The sequence below is a fragment of the Gasterosteus aculeatus genome, chromosome 1, assembly GCF_964276395.1.
Source record: "Gasterosteus aculeatus chromosome 1, fGasAcu3.hap1.1, whole genome shotgun sequence".
In the NCBI taxonomy this organism is placed as follows: Eukaryota; Metazoa; Chordata; class Actinopteri; order Perciformes; family Gasterosteidae; genus Gasterosteus; species Gasterosteus aculeatus.
In genome coordinates this window covers 20,693,399-20,716,487 of record NC_135688.1, presented here as the reverse complement: position 1 = coordinate 20,716,487, position 23,089 = coordinate 20,693,399, and the positions used below count along the sequence as shown (strand labels likewise).

Below are 23,089 nucleotides of genomic sequence, written 5' to 3'. Positions count from 1 at the left end.
TACCGGCAGCCGCTGCGCTGTTTACGGCAGCTAGTCTGCCCGCATCCAACCGTAGTTAGGAGTTGAAGGTCCCTTTAATGCGTTAACTTTCATACTATAGAGGTTGACGAACACACAAATAAACTGAACTTGGTTGCTGTGCTCCTTTTCTTTCGAGGTGTGATTATAAACAAACAATACATTTTGTTTTGTTTGAGGGAGCAGGAGGAAGCAGCTTGGTTCGTAAAGGGGTAAACGTGAGGGGGTAAACTATTTTTCTAATATCCTATAGTTACAGTTAAATTAGCTTGTATCCTATGCAAAACAAAAAAATGTATTAATAAATGTCATTTATTTAGCTGTTTTATTGACTGATTCCATCAGCCTTAAGATTGCAATATTACTTTAGCTAAAAGCACATGGTTTAACCATTTAATTTTAATTTAATTTAAAATGACCAGCATGTTCTTCTCTCACCAACAACAACTGACTTTTAAATTAAATTAAGAAACTCCAATTGAGGAATATTTCAGAGAGCTGAAGGCTGGGTCATGACCAAAAGAACCAAGGTTTCCTCAGGAGGGTGAACATTTCATCTTTCTATTGTCATGAGTCTTTCATATGGGCATTGGCTGCTATTGCATGCTTTTTAAGCAGCTTTAATATTTAAAGAACAATTGAAACCCAAGCAGAAAACAATGGTAATGGTAAGTATTTGAGAAGTTAAGTCATACTAACTTGTAAAGAAAGAATAAAGATACTATGAAACGGTATTCCTCTCACGTCCTGAGCCATCCCAGTTGAGGGTTCAATACATGATTATGTCAGGTCAAACTCCCTTTCTACACAATGTATGCATTAATAAATGGAACCTATGTGTTGCTCAGTTGGTGTTTCAAATATGATGAACTGAAGAATACTGACTGAACAGACTATTGATTAATGCTACCAAAATTCAAAGTGTGTGATGCCACAGTGTTGCATGGCACACTGTATGCAGTAAACTCACAATAGAGACGTCCAAGGACTACACCCTATATTTTCCCAGAGGATGCTACATTGTGAACAAATCAGGGGTTGCTAGCAGTAGCAGGAGAGCTAAGTGAGCTGTTAGCCCCCGTGCTAAGCAATGGAACCAATGGTTTGAATTGGATTGAATGCTAACAGAGGCTGAAACGACTGGTATGCGTTCTACCGCAATGGAATACTTCTTCCACCACTGGTTGTGCAAAACATTTCAACACAGTGTGCACTGTACACACTGCACATTTCATACACTTAAATTATTACATATCTGGGGGCAGAAAGTTATAAATGTTTTTTTGTTTTATTAATGTACTTGACTTGGTCATCTTTTGTCAATGAGCAGATGTTGCACTAGCTCAGCTCCTTTAACAATCTGCATGTCCCTCAGAAGCCTGTAATACATGAAGCATGAAATGTTCTGTTCATCCCAGACAACACATTCGTACACCGACAGAGGGAGGTTTGCAAGGCGACAATGGAACAACGCTTCTCTTTAAATGGGAGCTACATAACCACCATATGGTGTATTTCGCAAAGTACCACACAATCAAAGAGACAATACACTGCCCTCTGTGAGCAGTACTCTCAGGGCCAAAACATGAATTTAAAACCACATTAAGTTTAATTGAAGGCTGACTTACCTTAACGTCCTACATGCTGTCCTATAAGGTCGGTAAAAGCCCAGTTGCTCCCATACAGGACAGTCCGTTTGTCTGCCTGCTGCTCTGAGCCCACCTGTCGCTTACTTCTCAAGTGTCTGAAAGAAAGCGGAGTCCCCCTGAGGCAGAGCTCTAACCGACCCTAGTGTTTGTTTTCACTAATGTTTGCAGGACGCTTCCAACTCTGCCTTCAACTGTGTTCAATTGTCAAAGACATGCGTATGCTCTTGCGTGTGTTGGTGGGTGCAGAGGCTGGTTTCGGTATGTATAAATAGCACACTGGGGAGGGACAGAGGCTTGCAGAGCAGCTGACTCAACACATTCTAGTTTGGGTGAGTGCTCATCACAAAGCGCGGTGTGGCCGGTGCTATTCACAACACTGCAAGACTTGATCAACCGACACCGCAGCACAGAACTATCTGACTTCCCTTGTAGGGACCAATACTCACTAGCAGTAGTACCTTCAAGATGTATGGGAAATCAGCTTTGTAGATTAAAATACCATGTATAAAAGTGCTGCTTTTAGATAAGATGTCAATAACTGAGAAAGTTAGAAGTAACCAACCTTTTGTTTAAGATACTTACAGACCTGTCATATTACCACCTTGTGAATGCATTGTGGTACACAAGGGGATTGAAAAATGAGAATGGCTTGATTTTCAATACTGTCCTTAATACACACCCTCTGGTTGGTATGTTTCGGTACTGATGTGATGTATTGAAGTGCACAGCACGGAAGCAGTCACTGACTCCTGTTGACAAAGCAGCACATTCTGCTTTTGTCTGGTCCCCGTAATTCACCGCTTCCCCTACAGATGCAGAACACTGGCACTTAAACAATACAGCTCTTCAAACACGTTTCTGTGCGAAAGACTCTGCCAGACTTTGCTGTGTAGGAAAGGGAAAAAGGTAACTGTCAAAGTTACAAAGCACAGTTAGTCCATCATCAGTTGTAAACACCTGCTCTGCTAATCTGGATGTAGCGTAGCACATAGCGCAGCCCAGTACAGCAACCAGCTACTCTGCCCTTGCTTTTCACCTCATTTGGATTTCTTGACAAACAGGATCTGCTCAGAATGCGTGGGAGAAAACCACAGCTAAATAAAGCCTCCTGCCACACGCATGTACACAACTCAGGGCCGAGCCTGAGTGCAAGACAACAGCCACTCCTCGGCTACTTTTATTTTTTTGATATTCCCAAAAGGATGGATCTAATGGAGTACAAAACCCAACTCCTAAAGAGGACGTTGGTATTCTACTCAATTGTTCCTCAATCCCGTAGAAGAAGAAGCTTAATTATTAACCCTGTTTTGCAGTTAAGGGGCCGTGTCCGTGTTATAATAGTGGCCTCTTTTGAAAATGCATTTGGGCAAAAATACGTACTGTACAAAAGCGGCAAAGTTGAACAACGGTTTACAAGTCTCTTATTTATACTTTTAAAGTAAATTAATTCAGTCTTCTACCTTCACGTAAAAGACTTGGCAGTAATAATACTTGAACACAGCACTTATCCTGAAGCGTTCAAATCTTAAACGCTTCCACGGCTGTCGGTCACATGCACTTCGTCATTTTAAAAGGCATGAGCCATCTGGCTGAACTATTGCATTTCTCAATATGGTTACTGTATTAGACTTCTCTGATGTGTGTCAATCAGCTAGAGAGTTGAATCCTGAATCCCGGTGCTTAGTAGAGGTTTGGACTTGTTGGATGAGTAATTGCGTAAAGCAAAAAATATATCTTTTGACCAGAAACACAGAAAACGTTTGACCAAGTAGCTGTGGGAACCGCCTGGATTAGGCCTACCAATGACAATAATAATGTGCTCTATCCAAGTGTCCCACTGAGCCCTGACGGTTTGTCGGTGAGCACACCGGCCATTGCTCATCTTCAATTCTACTGTGACAGTGTGTGAAAAAAAGCCACGTGTGGTAACAGTACAGGTTCAAACGTGTGACGATTTAACGTTGCGAATTGTTACCGCTAGTGGCAACGAATGGAAAGTAGCACTAATTCGTATTTTTATCAGCATATCGATGGTGAGTGTGACCGCGGGAGCAGACCGTGAACGTGTGATGAGATCACGGAGTGTAATGGGGAACAGAATAACGTGTAACACCTGCTTCTATATAACAGGCCTGCACTGAAGTTGCGGGAGGCTCGCGCGCCACGGTAAGCGGCGCGCACGAGCAGCTCATTTTCTCAAGTTACCTCTGAACGACGGATCTCGCGCCGCGCGACGTCTCTGGATGCGGTCCGGTGAGGCTGCAGGCAGGGGATGGAGGTGACCAGCAGGTTCGGGACCGGAGCCTCCTCCGGGTCTCCCGTCCTGTCTTTTGAGTCCATTCCTCACACAAGCGGCGCCCTGAAGACGTGTCGCGGTGCATCTCCTCAAACACGTTTCCGCGTTTGGAACTGAACAGAGCAGCAGACCCCCCGCCGACCCGACCCCGGGGAGCGTCCGCAGAGAACGGCACCACGTTGCGGGTAGAACGTACCGGGGGCGACTCCACGTCCACGGATAAAACTGATGAGTTATTGCGATGTTGAAGGGAAGTTTCGTTAACGTTTGAGAGCACCAGCTGCTCTCTACCTAAGTCAAACACCAGAGAAGAAGTCTCCAACTAGTGATGTCATCTGGTGGAAAGGGTGGATGTGCTCCATGGACGGGAGCTTTATTTGAGTCTAGCCTTACCAGCTCGGATTCCCCGGGGCTGTGAGGGTCACCGCGAGCCTCTTACCCCGCTGATCTGCAGCCCTCACATACTAGTTGATGATATCCCATGTGAGAGTTTAGCATCCACATTTTGAGTTTCCTAGACAGTTGTTTATGTTGAACAAGATGTTATGTAGACCATAATACATTGACAATATGGGCATAGTATTTCCACCCTGAAGTCAAAGTGTTTTACTGACAGATAAAAAAAAGGCAGTAAGCCAGAGTAACTCATTTGTTTGGTGAAAATGGAAAACGTTAATATCCTTGAGAACCCGTTGGTCCAATTGGCCTCTTATCATCTTCATCACAAAGTCTGGTATGTACTGCTTGAACAATACAGCGTTCTCATTCATGATTTAGTTTTAGTTTCACTCTACGTTGTCCTGTATTGTTTTTGTATTGCAGTCCTAGAAGTATTTTTAGCGTACACTTAGTTGAAAATAATCCTTTCATTAAGCAACATAAGTGTTTCTCATAAAGTGCCTAAAGGCCTTCAAAGAAACGAGAACACACTGCCATCTGCTGCCAGAGAGGGTCCCTGAAGAGGTGAAATGCTTCCATTAAATGGTTTCAATGTCAATATTATATGTAGACAAATTGTAGGCTCAAATAAATAGATATACAGTGTAGTTACATTACAGGTCATTTATCTAAAGCAACTTATATTGCATTTTCTATTTCAACCCACAGCTTTTTACATTCCTGCCTAGGAAGCAATTAGGGGTTAAGTGTCAGGGACACTTCGACATGGGGCAGCCAGGACTCAAACCACCAACCTTGCGGTTCCCAGCGCACCCTCTCTACCTCTGCGCCACAACAATCCCGATACAATATGTACAACTTTGTTAACAAAATATTGTCTGAGAGTCATTTAGATTTACACAGACTTGGAATTTATGCACAAGATTCCCCCTTTTTTCACATGTTGATGGTGTGCTTACTTAGCACACACATCGTGGGTACATTTGGAAGCAAGGCCCATGGTTAGTGATGTAATAGCGAGGGAAGGTGTTGGGAGGTGGCTGGAAAAATGTCTTTAGTGTAAGAGACCTACAGAGAATTTGTGACTAGTTGTCTACAAGTAGTATGTATCATTATTATCACTATAAATATTAATTCAATAATGCATGTATTTCCAATACAGTCACCTTTTTGGATGTAAATTAGTTTTTGAGCCTGTTGACCCACTATTCTTCTACATGTTAGACTCAAACCAAATACATTCACTTGAAAAGGATTACATTTATTTTTTACAAGTAGTATTGTACATAGAGGCTTTGCAACAACATTTATCTTAATGCAGAGATACAATTTACAGAGAATCGTATTGGACAGTTTTATGGTTTAATAAATACCGTATTTTCACATTGTCATTGTTAAAGGAGACATTTCATGCTCATTTTAAGACTCATCGGGGTTCCATCTAAACACTTTCACATGCTTTGATGTTAAAAAAGCACATGATTTTTGTCGTATTGTCTGTGTGAAAATCCCTGTATTCACCTTCTGTCAGAAACCTTCCATTAAGCAGCTGTCTCTTTTAAGTGGATTTCAATCCTGTTCTATGTAGGGTAGCAAAGGATTGTGGGGAAAGGCAATATAAAGAAACAAGGCACAGCAAAGATGGAAGTTCATTAAGTACTAATGAACTTCAATGAACTTCCATCTTTGCTGTGCCTTGTTTCTTTGTGGAACTGTCCGTGGGTACTTGTCTGTAAGGCAGAAAAGCGCCCTCTACTGGGCCCAGCGCAGGTCAAAATAATTCTAATCCTTTCTCCTACTCCCAGAATTACTTCCACTGATGGACAATGCCGCCTGTCGGAGGTCAGTGCCAAACTGGGTCTCGGGTGTTGTCTTGTAACCCTGACAACTGAGTCACGGAGCCTTGTGGAGAGTGAGGTAAATGGCGATACAAACCCATCCCGCAGGCATTATGGTGGGTAATCGGGTCGGCCCATTAAACTCGTCTAAATTTAGCGTGTCCTACTGTCTCAGCCTGCTGCTAATCTGGAATATTCCAACACGTTTTTGAAGGAGGACTCTAACCCCAGTAAAGCTCGGAATCTTCTAGCCGCATGCAGGCTGTGTACACTGAGGATTCCAGAAGCTTCTGTTGAGACAAGTCAGACACCGGCTGTCAGGAGGAAGGAATGCCAGGGGTGTGGAGCATTTATTCTCACACACACACATCTTCAGTTGAGGATTGACCAAAATGTCTTTACTTTGGAACACACTTTCTATGGCTTGTAATGCTTTTTAAGCAAAAAAAAAATCAAAAATATACAGTGCTAGTCCAAAGTTTGGAAACTTATTGAATTGAATGATGAAACGTGCCCAAACTTTGGACTTGTACTGTATGTGTATTGCTTAATTATCTTTTAGAAAAAAAATGTAATAAAATGAATTAAGGGGACAAGATTGGACTTAACAATTGTAAATTAAAGTAAATGAAGAACAAAGGTTGCAGTTTGTTTGCTTTTCTCCCGGCCCGCTCCACCCTCCTGTCCTTGAGGGCCAACAACCCAACAATGACTCACTTCCCTTGTTTGTCAAAGTTGCTCAAATCCTGATGAAGTCACGTGTTGATGATGATACTGAGATCGAAAAGATGTGTTCTATTTTGAACACAGTGGACAAACACTACACATCTGGTGTGATGCTGGTTCTGTAGCACATTCATAGAAGTTCTTTACTAACCATAATGTAGGCTCATATGCAGCTGTATATTAAGAAATAAAAGCAACACAAATACACATTTAACTGTAGTCGTAACTGAAATGAAATAAAGCACCTTTATCTGCCTCAGCATACAAATCCTGTCCGTAAACCACATCTGGTGTTCTTCTTCAAAAAAAATAGATTGTAACTCTTCAGTACTCGTCCTCCCCTCTTATCTCCAGGTCAATAATAAACACAATCACAGCTTCTGCACACACCGAGCAGAGGGCGCTGTGTGTATGTGCGCCTGTGTGTGTGTGTGTGTGTTAGATGCTGGTAGATTTCCATTGCAGTGATTAGAGGATCCGTCAACGCGGAATACTTTTCCAATTCCTGCTGTCAGTTGTATAATGCTTGTTGTGTCACATGGTCCATCTACCAGCCATGAGGGAACACGAGACATGAATTATGGTCCAATCTCTGGACACGCCCCTGCAGTGATCACAGCGACGCCTCGACATTATGAAAAGGGGTGGACAGTGAAGTGTTTACTCTAAGTGGACAGTGACCGTAAGCGCCTCCCTGAGGGAAAGAAGCTGAGGAGAAGGCGAAGAGCAATTCTGAGAAAACACCGAGTTCTATGAGGGGAGTGGCTTCTTATAATTTTAAGAGAACAAGGAAGTTCTTAGTTCAGGAAAGCTTTAAGCTGCAACAGTCGTTGATGAGCGGTTCACGGTATCTCTATGAAAAGTCAGCAACAGAGATGGGTTTTTCATCATCTTTGGAGAACGTGCCTACAATAGCTGTATCATCTGCATCATTTTTTGTGCACTATAAAGAAAATCCCATAAAAAACGGGCAAATGAATGTCGAACAAAAAACATAAAATTAAAGTAAAATATTGTAATGCAAATAAGACTTTATTTGCATTACAATAATGCAAAAAACATAATACACAGAAAATTTTCCTGTATTATTCTGATCAAGTTTTTGCTGTACTGCTCTCTTAGGGTTGATCTTTCAAGCATTACATGACATGTACTACTAGCCAATGGAATTTACAATGAGTAGACACAGGCCATGTATCAGATCGAAGTGGTTACAATTCCACTTGCTGCCACTCTAAGGCAAAAATCAGCCACCACTGAGCGGCAACCCATTATTTTGTATTTTGTAGAGGCAGAAAGGTTTGAGCAGTGAATTGTCTAAATATGAAAAGTTCTTCACTGCTGAATGTGACCAGAAAGGATGAGCTGGAGACAAAAACAGAAAAAAACATCTGTGGAGCCATATTGCTAAGGGGGGATAAAACCAGTTGTGTCGTTCACTTACTTTTGTTTGATTATTTCTCAAACCAACTGTTAGATAATTACTACACATATTCGCTGTTAGAAGAAAAAACTGAAGGGTAGAAACCAGTATTTGGGGCTTTAAATGTTGGGCGAGGCGGCACGGTGGCGTGGTGGTTCGCACTGTCACCTCACAGCAAGAAGGTCCTGGGTTCAACTCCGCCCGGTGGCCTTTCTGTGTGGAGTCTGCATGTTCTACCCGTGTCTGCGTGGGTTCTCTCCGGGTTCTCTGGCTTCCTCCCACAGTCCAAAGACATGCTCTGAGGATCAGGTTAATTGGGGACTTTAAATTGCCCGTAGATGTGTGAATGTGAGTGTGAATGGTTGTGTGTCTCTGTGTAGCCCAGCGATTGGCTGGCAACCAATCCAGGATGTACCCTGTCTATCGCCCGAAGTTGGCTGGGATGGACTACAGCCCCCCCGCGACCCTGTGTGCAGCATAAGTGGTATTTAATAGAGGGGCCATTATGAATATAAAAGTGGGCCAATATAAATGTAAAAAGTAGGCCTGTACCAAAACTTTTTTTAATAGGCTCAATGCACACATTCTCTGAAATGAATAACAATCTACATTTTGTTTAAAAAAAAAGGTTTTACTGAAAATTCAAACACAAAAATAAACTAAATACAAGAAAAGGAACTTTGTACATTCATACACTTTCCGTTTTATACTGCATCTCACAGAGGCAGGACTGTGGGCTTTTCCAATCACCATGGTAATAGGCGTAATGATGCCATGTAATGTGGTCCAGTACACTGCAGCCCAGCCACAAAGGAAAACCTTTAGCATTGACCATAGAAGCAGGATATTCAACTGCTGCCTCTTCAGAAAATACTAACTTTTGCAGACCACAACCAGAACATCCCATTCAAAAACAGTCTGCTCAATGTGAAGGGTCACTGTGGATCATCAGGAGCATACATTTCTATTGAGAGTGAACAAGAAGGCCTGGAACACCGGATGGGCTGAGGACAGCTTTCAGGGTCGCTGGATTTGTTTATTGTCATTTTTACTGCAAATGGTGCGATTACACTTACACAGCCTAGATTGGACTGTGGAAGTGTATTAGACCCATGAGAAATGCAACTTTGTGGTTTCGACATTTTCACATTTACAAGGAGAACAAAAAAACACAATAACAAAAACACTAATGTTTTACAGAGAACCTGGATACATATGCAGAAAGAACACCCTTATAATTTGTTTATAAACATGACAATTTTATATATACACACAGATATGGCGCTGAACTCAAGGCTCTGTACTGGAATGGCAAACACACACACCAAGACACAAGATGGAGAAGTAAACTCAAACACACAGGGGATTGGGGATTGGGGACTGACTACTGTTACTATACTATTCACTGAAACTGTCATGACAGCAAGTTGGCATGTTTTGGCCGCACGAACAAGGGCTTCATAGAGACCCTGGTGGGTTTTTCTTGGAAGTTCAGATTACTTTTAAATGTTTCTACAATCCTTTCCCTCCTTATCAATCCTTTTTGCACCACCTCAACAAATTGTCAGAGGAGCTACATCGTACATGTTAAAAGGGAACAAAATGGTGGTCAGCTCAGCCACCGTTACTCCATAGTGCCCTTAGAGGTCATGGAGTCCACGGGGTAGCTTTAACGCAAAGACAATGCGAGTATTTACAACAGCTAAACTTTACACCAAAAATAAGTTCATTTCAAGTAATGTTGTGATCAGCAGACCGAACTGAGTTGAAGCCGTGCTGATCTACGTGCAAATGTGAAATATGTCAAACATCAACCGATTACAACGTATTAGTCATATAATAATCCAAATGAATTAAGATATACGTAGCGCTCTATGATGCTCCTCTGTTAAACTAACCAAATAGTGGGATGAGTCTCCGGGACAATACTGAAGTATAATGGCAGATGTTAATAACATAGATATTGATATTTGAGCTTTAAAAAAACAAACAATGATGCAACAGCTCCCTTAAACGAGTTTTATAACAACTACAAGCAAGAAATGTAGTAAGAGGACATTATGCAATTGAAAAACAAACTTCCCCACCCCTCGGTAGACAAAACCATCGAATGGTTACACAGTTTGAAAAAAATATCTTTGGCATCACTGTAATTCAACTTCTGTCATATATGCTGATACCAATACCTGTGCAATGACCCAATATCTGCCTGCTCGATGCACCACTGGCTCCCTCGATTGCACCAGAGCTAGCTTGATAGCTGCTAAGATACGACACATCCTGTGTTAGTAGTTCACAGGGCCGAGTATTGGCCTTCAGACCCCTCCATCCATCAGACCCCTCTATGACATTCCTCCCTATGACTTGCCCACTGGCCAACAACAAACCTGACATAAAGAGCTAGCCAGATGGAGGGTTTACTGAACTCGGTGGAGAGCTGGATGCAGGAAGACGAGGAGCTGAACAGTTGCAGGAGCCCCTGCAAAAGGCCTGGTGTGATAGTTCTCTGTCCAAGACACATTTACTTAAAGTACGTACAAAAATAAATATTTACCAAACACAATATCCTGCTGTGGAGGGGATCTGGGGGGTATTTCAGTACAACTTTTCCTCCTGGTCAGATTGCTGTTTGTTCAGCAGAGATTAATGAAAAGTAAACGGGATTGATTTTCTGAAGACAATTCATTGTTTCCCAGCATGCAGCTGCAGCAAGTGCGGTTGGGTCAGCAGGTGCTGTATGTATGTGTGTGTGTGTGTGTGTGTGTGTGTGTGTGTATGTATGTATTTGCATGTGTGAATGCGGGGGGTTAGATGACTTTGTAGGTCAGGAAGTCACGGAGCGGCATAGGAATAGCCAGGGTCTCCACCTGCTGGGTGGTCATAACACGGCGCAGCGACATCCTACAAATGTGCTGCAGACTGGCCACACTGCGAGGACACTCCCAGAAGTGCACACTACCACCACGAGTCCTAAAACAGAACCACAAGGGAACGTCAGAGGCAGTTTCCACACCAAAACTAAAAATAGCTGATTATGCATTGGGCTTGCACATGGTGCAAGAGACTTGCAAAGCTGCCTGCCTTGGCTCCTCATAAAAGCACAAGTCAATAACGTGTGACTGGCTACTTACCCAGCAGCAAGGACACTTCCATCAGCAGAGAAGGCACAGCAGAGGCCGCTGGGGAGAGAGCCGACAGCCTGAGGAGCCCTCTCCTCGATGCTCCAGAAACGAACCAGCCTGAACAGAGACACAACACTGCTGTCACAAGCCAAGCTTCCAGCTGGATACTGGCCCACCTGTGCCTTAGTGAAAAGGACCGGAAGGATTAAAACTACCCCGATCCTACTCTAAAAATGGCATGCATTTTTTTCACCTGCACCAAAAATAAGTTTTGCTGCATCATTCGGTGGATTTTTCTCTTTCTCTGCATTTTATGTCACATCCAGATCTGAATATCAGCCACAAAGTTCTCCAAGTAGCAATAAGAGAGAGCATCTAATTGATGACATCACATTTGTGTGGCGAGGTTCCACACCCTGTAACATTGTATTCTGAGTCACAGATGTCTGACGAGTGTAAAAGGTGAAAACAAGGTTGATCATTTCAGCACTTTTATGATGATTTACCCGATAGGTCATTGTTCTTCCCTACTATTATATAAGGGGGGTAAACCGATCTATCACACATTATATATATATATATATATATCTAGCCGACCTTCCCCGTTTCCCTGAATATTAAGATGTCATCCATCAGAGTTTTGTTGCTTGGGTTTACATTCTTCTGGACGCAGAGTCTAATAAATGCACGACTTTAGTGGTATTTCATTTTTAATAATTGAATTCTTCTTTATGGACTCTTCACGGCAATCTGGCACGCAGTTGCCAATAAATCTTCTTATGAATGAGAAACGCCTTATTCCTGGCAATCCAGAAATACTTGGCTGCAAGGCGTTGCTTTGTTTTTATGACCTCCATTTTGTAGAGCTTCTTTTCTACATATTTTCTGCCAGCAGTACAGCTCTGGGCCAGCCAGTGGTGATTGATAGCACTCTTGTGACAGTCATGTGGCCCAGAACCATACAATGGCTCTGTGCTCTCTAGTCCCCTTAAGAGTCATAACTGTCAGCTAGGTTTAAAAACAGGCAATCTTTTCTGCCGCCTTCGATGTCCACGAACCAGTTGAACATGCGGGTGTGTCTTACTGGAATGTTTCACTTCACATTCTGAATTCAACGTGCGCTTTGTAATACTGGGTAACACTCATCCTAATACAGCTAAGCTCTTTTAACGGGGACTACAAAAGAAAGGAGATTGGAGAGGTGGTACATTCCAGTTGAAATGAAATTCAAACAACACCAAAGGAACGTCGCTACACCCTCAGTTAAAAACGTTGGGGGGGTCGTGGCAGAGCGGGCTCACACCTATGTATGCCTGTGTCATCCGGGCCGGAACTGCCGTGCACAGACCTTGTCTTTGGCTGGATGTCATCTCTATTGAGAGTTCTGCATTCCCAGAACTATGGAGCCCATTTCTGGGGCACTCCATACTACAAAGCCGTATCAACCTAGCACTAAAACGCTGCGTTGCAGGGTATTAAAACAGCTCAAGTTAAGAATGACAAATGATACAGTGCCGTACCGATCATCCGTAATGCTGGCGATGTGGCGGCCATCAGGGGAGAAGCTCACAGAACGGACCCAGCGGTCATTTGCCCCTCCAGCAAAAATGGGTGATGGAGGAGGGAAGAGATGGCTGAAGAAATAGGAAAGCATGAGGATACACCGCAGAGATCCCCAGTTAGAAATTCCATCTTCACTGACTTTAAGCAATTGAGTTACACAAACACCATCCGCTGAGGATAGCCTGAGGGATGAACGCTCCAGACAAGCTAAGGTTAAAAACACTATTTTCCTGAAATATAACACTTACCATAATCAATAGCAACTAGAAACATTTGCGTCGACTGACAGGCCAAACTCTTGAGTATTATGTACAATTCAGCAGAAGCTACTGTGTATTGTGTGCTATTGTCTTACCCGAGTTCCAGCAGGACAGTGGCCTTGTGGGGGTCCCATACGATGACCCTGGTGTCATACGAGGCGGTGGCCAACAGAGCCCCATCTGGTGAGAACTCACAAGACACCACGTCATTGTGGTGCCCTTCCAGCTTCCGCATCAAGGTCAACTTATCCATGTTCCATAGGAACACCTGCAACGTGAAGAGAGGCCGGTTATAGCCAATGGAATGACTTGGACAGAGAATAGATGTGCTGTGTTACACTTATCACTACTATATGCACAGAAAGCATCTAGAAAGTCAATTAAGCAACAGCCATTTAAAGACAAATAGGTTATGCTCAGTGTCATTGTTATGATCTGTAGCCTTTAACCAGACCCATCAAATGCTACGTCTACATTGGTTAGCATCTTTATATCACATGAGTAAACTATGATAGCATCAAATGTATACATCATTTAACAAAGTATTTCATATTTGAATTGAATAATTCGTATTATTTCAACTGTTCTAGACAAAAAGAGAGAAAATAAACAAGTAGTAACTTAAGGTAACATAAAGTTACTCCACTGGTTTCCCCTTTCAGAGTTTTAGTTCATTGTGTTTACAATAGGCTCGCAGCTCCGGCAGAAGCCTACGAAGAGAGACAGATACTGCAAGAGAAAAGAATATTTTATGGCCAAAGGATTGATACCTCTGGCAAAATAGACATATGGGAGCACACGCACACGCGCACGCACACACACACACACACACACACACACACACGCACGCACGCACACGCACACACTTTTAGAAAAGCAATCATGTTTATAAAATGTTTGCTGCTAACAGTCAGCCACTGTACCAATCTGAAGTATAAACGTCTTTTCTCCAGTTACACAACTTGCCAAACTTTGATGGTTCTGAACTGAAAATCTTCAAAAGTGATGGAAACAGAGCCCCATGTTAATGGTTCAATGTCGTGAGCTAGTTTTATAGTTACATTTTATAGTTTTCAAAATGAAGTGAAGAAGTATAATTCACTATTGTTCCAGACAGTAGAAACACTTAAGTGCTTTTTAGAGAACGAGAAAGATCCAGAGTAGAACTATAGATGGAAATGTGGCACATAAGTGGCCAATTTGTGGACACTTTTAAGGCTACAGCTGACATTTTTAGAATACTAGAGCTCTGCGAAGACATAAAAAAGTATTGTATTTAATAGCGAAAGTATTCTACATCAACAAGGGAGTTAAACTCTTGTGGCTAGTAATTGTTTTCTCCAACTTTCCAATAGCACAATTACAATGCTACACTGTATGCTACTGGAAAAACATTTATACTAACAGCAACAGAATTCCTGGTCACAAAAGAGAAGCTAAACTGTGCAGGCAGTGGACGGAGCTATATAAAGAGGGGTGTGTTTGGGATATAGGGGGGGGGGGGTTAAAGGGGGATTGCAGAACCACTTTCAAAAGGTGCAATGTGTAACATCTAGTCACACGCTCAGGGGTTATACTACTGGGTTTGTACAATCTCAATTTGAAACTCAGAGCTGGCCAATATAACTAGAGTTTATGCTAGCCATGTGTGTGTGTTTACAGTGTCACTAGACGGGGCTGGAACGTTTCTTTGACACCGTTTGTCTTCATAACACCACTCCAGTTCACAGACTGACCCAGAACCAGCCCCTGGACCCGATTCGCCGTTGGATAGCTAGAGACCTCACACATTGCACCCTTGGTCACAGTTTAAATGTGGAATCAAAATGAGTAGAGGAACTGCGACAGCAGAGGTAGACAGACACAAAGCAGCACCTACGTACAGGCTGGTGCCAGGCTGCCCCTGGCCAGGCCTTTGGGCATTGCACACTTTGCGTCCCCGATTTGCACCGGCTGCTCAAAATGTCAGCGCGGCGCTCCCTTCAAAACCAATCACACACTGAGCTCTGCCACCACCTGTGACAGGGAGAGCAAGACACACACTGTAGGGACACACACAGCCTAACAAAGCTTCCTCCATGTCTACATTACAACTGTGTTCAGATGGAACATCGGGGATAAGCTGAACTAAGGGCCGCAGATACATGGCTGGTCAGTTCAACATTTTCAAAATGCGTGTAAGGAGGACACGTTTTTTTCTTATCGGACTTGTCAATATACAAGGTTTACAGATTTTTTTTTAAAGGTGCATCAGTGTTAGTGGTGTGATTCAGTTTTAGTTTGTCTCCTTTTCCATCATACATCAAGATCTGAATGAAATAATCAAACTAGCTTATTTGAGCTTTACAAAAAAAGTGAAACCTGTTGTCTGCTCTGCATGCACACTTCAGAACACTAAAGCCTGATTTGTCCACTGCAAACTAAACCAAACTGAATGTGGATGCTGGTGGAACAGCGCATCATGACACCAAGCACGGTTTGACCTAAGGTGGAAATGGAAGGGCCGGGCAGACGGAAAGTGTTTTACATTTCTTAAGGTGATTGAGCTATCGTGATCTCTATCTCAACGAATTAAGCAAAGACGATGTATCATTTCGACAAAGAAAAAAGGATCTTGTATACGTACTGCTTTGCCAGCGCCCACCGAGCACAGGATGGAAGAGTCGGGAGAGAAGGCGCTGCAGTACACCCAGTTCTGATGGCCCCTCAGAACCTTCACCATGTTACCTACAGGACACACAACATGATCTCAGCTGACGTACTGCATGCGCTACACTCTCACTGCAAACTCATTTTAACATTTTCTTCAGACCGTTAGAGCCAGACAGGAAACACAGGAAGAAAGGAGGGAGGAAGGATACACCACAAAAGGTTCCCGCCGGAATCAAACCGGTGAAGCAGTGGCCAAGAGGTTTTTGTACTGAAATCATTTAGTTATTGGTTACTTGGAATTATTACAATTCAGTCTAAAACTATTTGAGCCCGATACATTTTTGTGGAGTCTACTACAAAAGGATGAGGCCGGGCAGGATCTGTATTCATCTTTAGTCTATAAACATTTTGTATAGCATCATGTTTTAAAAAGCCGACAGAACCAAAGCGCTGTTCAGTTTGATAAAACATTAATTAAAGAGAAGTAGTAGGTTTAATATCCATTTCCCATAACTTAGTAAAATGGAACTAACTGTTGGTTTTGGTTTGACTGAATTTGTTGACGATGAGAACCTCGAGTTGAGATAATAATGTCCATCAACATAAAACCAAGAATTTACAGCACGTTCAACTGATTGGAACGGAGGGTTATGTTTCCACCACGAATGTTATGCATGGGGCCATTGCCCTACGCACATGATCTGAGAGTGTGTGACTGCGTTTTGTAGAGCAGATCAAGGACTCTTGGTGCCTGTTGGTCACTGTATGATCCTACGCATATATACCAAAACAAATAAAGGCAGCTCTGAGTCGGAGAAACAAAAGCTTACGATGGTCTGTTTGGCTTCTGAATCGAAAGTAGGAAAGAAAAAGGAAAGTGGGTACAATGAAACTTTTGATTATAAAGGGCTCATTGACATACCATCATCTTTGAGGTCCCACACGCGGAGGGTCTTATCTCTGGATGCAGAGACCAGCATCAGACTGCCATCAGGAGCAAACGTCAAGTCTCTCACTATATCGGTGTGGTCCATCAGATTCAGCAGAAGTTTTCCTGCCGCAAGTCACCAAATCACACAGACAATCAATAAAAGTACAGCTTCCTCTGGAGAGTTTTATGGCTTGTAACGGACACTGTAAAAGCTCCTAGTCTGAGGTCTGCGCACAGACACAGCAAGAACTCCTGGCAGCCTCCTACCTGTTCTTGACTACTTCACATCTTTGAAGAGGTCAATTTACTATTTAAAACCCTACTTATGGTTATTCAGTGTTAACCCTAGGTTTACGACATATGCATGCACGTGTCGGGCGGAAATGCTGTTCGCAAAAATGTATATATGATATAATGGTAGTGGAAACTGTTATTTATCAACATTTTGCCAATGATTGTACTGGGTATTGTACTGTGCTACAAGCAGTGCAGTATATATTTTAGAGTGTTTCTTTTCAACTTCAGACCAATACAAAGTTTACTACTTTCACACTGGCAAAACAACACTGCATTTGGAACATCAGCTTTTAGCCATGTGGAGTTCAGACAGCGCCAATTGAACTTTAAGCCTCCAAAATACGCTTGTTTCTGTGGTTTATTCGAGGTGCCTCTCTTTTCCCTAATCAAAATGGAATTACGTAGTGTGAAAATCAAATAATGAATAGAGGGAAACTGAAAAGTGTCCATACCAGTGTAAACATCCCAGATCTTGATGCGACCGTTGTTCAGGCCCGTTGCCAGAAGCAGCTGGTCCTGACCGAACTTGAAGCGGTGCCACTCGATGTTAACGCAGCGGCTCTGCTTCTCTGGCACCGAGGAGCCGAAGGCCAAGCCCCAGACGACGTCACCGCAGTCGATGGTGTGTTCGCGGGGCTCGTCGGCTTCGGGGATCAGCTGGCCTTCGCCGCTGTTCTGACGTGACAAGCGGCGAGGGCTCAGAGCATTGGTGGCCTCTCCATCGTGGCCTATCGAGCTACAGCAGCGGAGAGTGGAGGAGATACAAAGAAGAGGTCAACCAGAGGCAGCTGAGCCACGCTCACAAAGCAAGATACAATTATCGCTATGCCATGTTGGGTGTGCGTTCGTCCCAAACCCCCCCACTGTGGCTGGCTCTGTTTGTACTACTAAACCTGAAAACTTAAAACGGATCCACATATCCACAAAGGATATGCCTATATTTGGTTGATCAAACCTGCTTCTATTGAAGTATTTCACGGAGAATGAAGCGCAGCTACATCGTTTACCAATTATACTTCTTCATGTTCCGGCTGTTGAATAATACTTTAGAATTTGATACAATCTCCTCCATCAACAAATTGACTTTACACATAGACCATTTCTAGTCATTTTTTATCCACCCTCCAACACCAGTGCAGGGTATGTGGTCATGGCAGCACATCAATGGTCAACTCAAAATGCTGTGAGGATTCAGGAGCGTTACGATACATTCGTTAATATGGTGTGTGGCTCTGAGAGTCACAAGGCGCTGATAAAAAGGAGCCTGTTTAGCAGAAATGGAGCTGATAATACAAGCCACATGTCCTTGGCAGTGAGGAACACCTCATAGTGTGGGCTATTTTTTGTCTGAAACTGAGGGACAGTACAGATTGTTCTATTAGCACTTGATCACACCAAAATTATACACGGAGACACATGAAATTAAATCAGCATGTTTATGCTTTGTCTTCATGTAGTGTAATTGAAGATTTGACTGTATAATCTGCCATCAGTGGCTTCCTTTATTTTATCAAATCATTGATACGGCAGCTCAGTGAACACAAGCACTCTCTAGATGATTATGTTTTCTGATTCTCCAAAAGTTTTACACCACAACTATAAAATTTCCCCACCTGAAAGTATATGCTTTATCAATGTGTGGTCAATGTCAAAGGTAAAAACTACTTATTTCATTCATCAGGGAGAATGTGTTGGTTTCCAAAGTTCCAGTGATAAGCTTATTGAGCAGGATGACCGATGTCTTCTCACTCTGCTGCATTGAGGGTTGTAAATGACCTGGAGTTGTGATAATACTGTGCCAGTCATTTTAGCTGCTATCTTTACACTACTTTTTATTAGATCAGTAAAAGTCCACAACACAAACACAATCAGTTGATCTGTTCAATTGAATTCCTTTTGTCTGGCTGACATGAAGAGAGCGAGACTAGTTGGGCTTCAGAGCTCGACACTGTACTATGAGGTCATCCCCATTCAAAGCAGTTTTCTAAATGAGGATTTTTTGGTAGAAGAGGGTTGGGCAACCAGTCAACTTGCGGCTCCCTGAGACTTTGACAAAAACTAACATGGAAATAAATAACTGTTATTTTTATTCTTTGTCTGTTTGCACAGTGGGCAATCTTTCAAGGGGAACCCCTCTTGGAGTTTTAGGTAATACTGTGTCCCTGAAGAAGAAAAAAAATCAATAATGATTTAATGATCACATGATCACACGCCGCCTCCCTCTTTCTTCCAATCACAGGCCCCCTTACGTGGTCCACCCACACAGAAGGTAGCTAGGATGATTAACAGGATTAACCTCTTCAAAACCAGATACCTTTACTGACCTCCTAAATTCAGTAAAAAACAATTTGCCTGTTCATACGGGTATGTTATGTAGCAACGGGATAAATAGCAATAAAATGGCTAGAATAGTCTTCATTCTTGTTCTATAATTTCATAAATACAACAAAATATAGTTTGTATATTTATATAGCTTTTGCAACTCCAGACACATGTTATTTGGTGGAAAATAAGGCAAACTGTCTCTTGGAATAGCAACGGTTGCAGGCCCCTCTGTTAAACCATGGCTGCTACATTAAAGTACTGGTACAAACTTTCAAATGATACTTACAAGTTCTTCAGACATTTTGCCCAGGGAATGAGCCTCACGATGCGATGTCCTTGAGACCAAGCAAAGTAGGAACCGTTGGGTGCAAACGCTACTGTCCACGCCTCACGCCCAGACTTCTGGTCAAAGGGAGCAACGGGCACCAGGAGTTCCCCGATGAACTTTGCTTGACCTGAAAAACAACAGCAACAGTTACAGTTACAAGAGGGCTTGTCACTGAGGTGACAATACCATTGGCTAAAAGAGCTTAACCAACCAGTGGATCTGTTCTTTGTTATTAAACGAATTAAAGCAGAAACTCAAATGCATGTGGGTTTTATGAACAAACTGCGTCTAACCTTTTTTCCCTTATACTTGCCTAGATGTTTGTGTTTAGGACAGTCAGATCTCAAATGTAACCTTTGTTTAACATTTCTCTGTAAATGTTCCAGGCATCACAACAAAGGCAATTTCTCAATTGTCATCAGGGAGTGTGTTCGCCTCAAACAGAGGAATCCGGGGCATGTACATAGAGATATTCAACACCGATTTATGACTAAACATAAATAAAGCAAACGCCATTCTTAAAAAATCCAGAATGGTGTCAGATGAAAGAGTTATAGATGATGACGAAAACTAAACGCTCAGGTGCTGAATTGAAAACCCTGTACATTCCCGGTAGTTTAGTTGATCACAAATGCTTTACTAAGATTCTAGAGACACGATATGTATATTATACATTAACGTAGTTATAGCCGGACAGCCTGCGCGTGCACACGTCACCTTCTCTCCTCCCTCAGTCCCCGGCGCATGGGGGAGGGAAGGACTACACAATAACGACCGATGGGTAAAAACACAAAGGGCTGTTGTAACGTTGTCACAAACATACAAACAATGCACTATTTGTAGACTGTAACTTAAATCCAATCGCCTCGGACATGAAGTGGGCTAAACAGCGTGAACGCTAAGCACCGAAACTCGGTGGAGCTAACGCTAATGTTACACACCACGCAAAGTACTCGACTATTGTAAAAACTGGTTTAGCGTTAACGTTAAATAGCATGTTAGATACTGTGGGGTTACAATAATGAAACAGTGTCGCTCACCATAATGTAACTTAACGTTAGCTAGTCCAAGACCGTTCAAGCTAGCTCTTTGTTAAACTAACGTTAACTGTAGTTTGATGTGGTATTTTTTCAGGTTACAACGGAACGTTGAGAATGTATAAATCAATCGTTGAGATGTACACTTACCTATATCATTTTCGTTTACAGAATCTGGGAAGCTTGCCATCTAAATTAGAGCACAGACCTGAGAGAACGCTAAGCACGAACTGTAAAATGAAGGTTTCAAGAGGAACTCGGCGACTACGCGCGGCTTGTCCGCCCGATGTCTGCTAACGTCTGTAGTATCCCTCCGCCAAGTGTAGCGACCCGGGTGGAGAATATAGTCGTCGTTTGCCCTGAGTGGATCTGTGTGGTTTTCTTTTCCTTCGCTCCGTTTCCAGTACACGTTTTTACTGTTCAATCTATAATGACACCCCTTTTAAAACGTTATTACAGAATTTGTTGGGTAGACAATCGCAGGTAGTACAATGACTTGTAACTTGGTACGACGTAACGGAAGCTGCTTTTATGAAGTGGAGGAGGGACCGACAACACCAGGGGAGGGTTCCACTACACGTCAGCAGAGGACTGGGCCATTAACGCTCCCCATGTGCGCACGCACACACACACCCCTCTCTCTATCATAAATAGCCAATGTAAAAGGATAAAGGTGCATACCGCCACCTACTGTACAGGAGTGTGTAACCAGAAGAACGGAGAACGGCCATTTCCACAATTTTACTATCAAGCTATTTCTTTCGTTTTCATTTAAAATAAAAAATGGTTAATATAATAGAGTACCAAAGTAAACCCGTATATAGTGTAGCCGAGCGTTTATATTTATCGTTTTTTCATTTTATAAATATATATATTAGACAAAAATTAGTCAAAATATCTCAATGGATCAGAATTGCTGTCCAGTCGAATTTCCCTCTAAAAAAGATGACGAGGAGCAACTGTAGTTTGTGATGGTGCTGAACTTACTGACTTACAATACTGCATTAGCTTTAAAAAGTACAGAGACGGTTTGATATAGCAACAATAATTAATCAGTTAGTATTTTAATGGATAGGGCTACATTCCACATACACACCTACAGTTTGTCTTCGTGTTACTCAAACATATGTAATGAACACAAGTCCAAACAAGAACGCGTGGTGAGAAAGTCTATCTGCTTCAAATAGAAACTATTTTCCTTGTCCCTGCTTTTTTTGTCGTAGTGCCTTTAAACCTGTGCGATCCGATCAATCTTGCTTTGACGAGATCCTCCCGCCTCTTTTTTATACCCCTTTGCTGTGGAGAGATGCAACAATTGAGTTCATTATAATATAATGTTTCTACTTGGTTTTGTGAAAAATTTGCTAAATAGGTCCCTGGTCATAGACGCAGAATGAGCACAGTGTAGACATTGAGTGAAGTGGAGGATAACAAGGCCCAAGTAGAGAAATCTGGGTGGGGCAGGCCCCACAACAGGTGGGAAACACACAGGCGACTCCTGTGAAAACCTCAGTCCGTCTCAGATCGATAATTTTGTCGATACTGCTACAGGCTCTTTGAGAGTGGCGCTGGACGCTATTGCTCCTCTGGAAAGAAGAATAGCAACAAGAAGGAAGTCTGCTCCGTGGTATAACCCTCAAACACGGAACCTAAAGCAAACTGTGCGGAAGCTTGAACGATTATGGCGTTCCACCAAATCAGAAGGATCTAGGCTAGTTTGGCAAGACAGCCTTAAAACGTATAAGAAGGCTCTCCGTAACGCAAGAGCATCTTATTACTCATCATTAATAGAAAAAAATAAAAACAACTCCAGGTTTCTCTTCAGCACTGTAGCCCGACTGACAGAGAGTCACAGCTCTGTCGAGCCGTGTATTCCTTTGGACCTCACTAGTAACGACTTCATGAACTTCTTCAATGATAAGATTCTGACTATCAAAGAGAAAATTGATGGTCTCCTGCCTTCAACCAGTGCCGACCTGTCCTCCTTGGATGCAGCAGTGGGCCCTGATGCCTGTTTGGATGCCTTCTCTTCCATCAACCTTGATCAACTGACTTCTTTATTTTCAAAGTCTAAATCTTCTACTTGTCTCTTGGATCCGATTCCGACCAAACTGCTTAAGGAAGTTTTTCCTTTAGTTAGCACATCCTTATTAGATATTATGAATCTGTCTTTGTTAACAGGACATGTACCACAGTCCTTCAAGGTAGCTGTAATTAAACCTCTT

General features: G+C 42.6%; 2 protein-coding genes across 6 annotated transcripts in view; both read right to left on the bottom strand.

Moving 5' to 3' along the window:
- The window catches only part of LOC120829765 (kinase suppressor of Ras 1), a 28,598-nt gene extending 24,262 nt beyond the window's left edge, over positions 1 to 4,336 (bottom strand). For 2 of the 5 annotated variants that reach the window (XR_013467048.1, XM_040194162.2), the window contains exon 1: positions 3,873 to 4,336. Coding sequence is in view for 1 of the 5 variants with exons in the window: in XM_040194162.2 (XP_040050096.2) it covers positions 3,873 to 4,007 (135 nt within the window). In the remaining 4 variants the exon portion in view is untranslated. Of the gene's footprint in view, positions 1 to 1,646; positions 1,928 to 3,872 lie in introns of those variants that run through there. The other 3 variants (XM_040194228.2, XM_040194188.2, XM_078098650.1) reach the window with 3 other exon arrangements.
- Positions 4,337 to 8,893: 4,557 nt separating this feature from the next.
- wsb1 (WD repeat and SOCS box containing 1) lies at positions 8,894 to 21,500 on the bottom strand. Its single transcript, XM_040194349.2, has 9 exons — positions 21,015 to 21,500; positions 19,786 to 19,954; positions 17,627 to 17,910; positions 16,869 to 17,000; positions 15,921 to 16,021; positions 13,390 to 13,562; positions 12,992 to 13,105; positions 11,481 to 11,588; positions 8,894 to 11,319 (listed from the first exon to the last, which is right to left on the bottom strand). Exons 1-9 carry the CDS (start codon positions 21,052 to 21,054, stop codon positions 11,157 to 11,159), a joined length of 1,284 nt encoding a protein of 427 aa, XP_040050283.1. The 5' UTR covers positions 21,055 to 21,500; the 3' UTR covers positions 8,894 to 11,156.
- Positions 21,501 to 23,089: the final 1,589 nt, after the last annotated feature.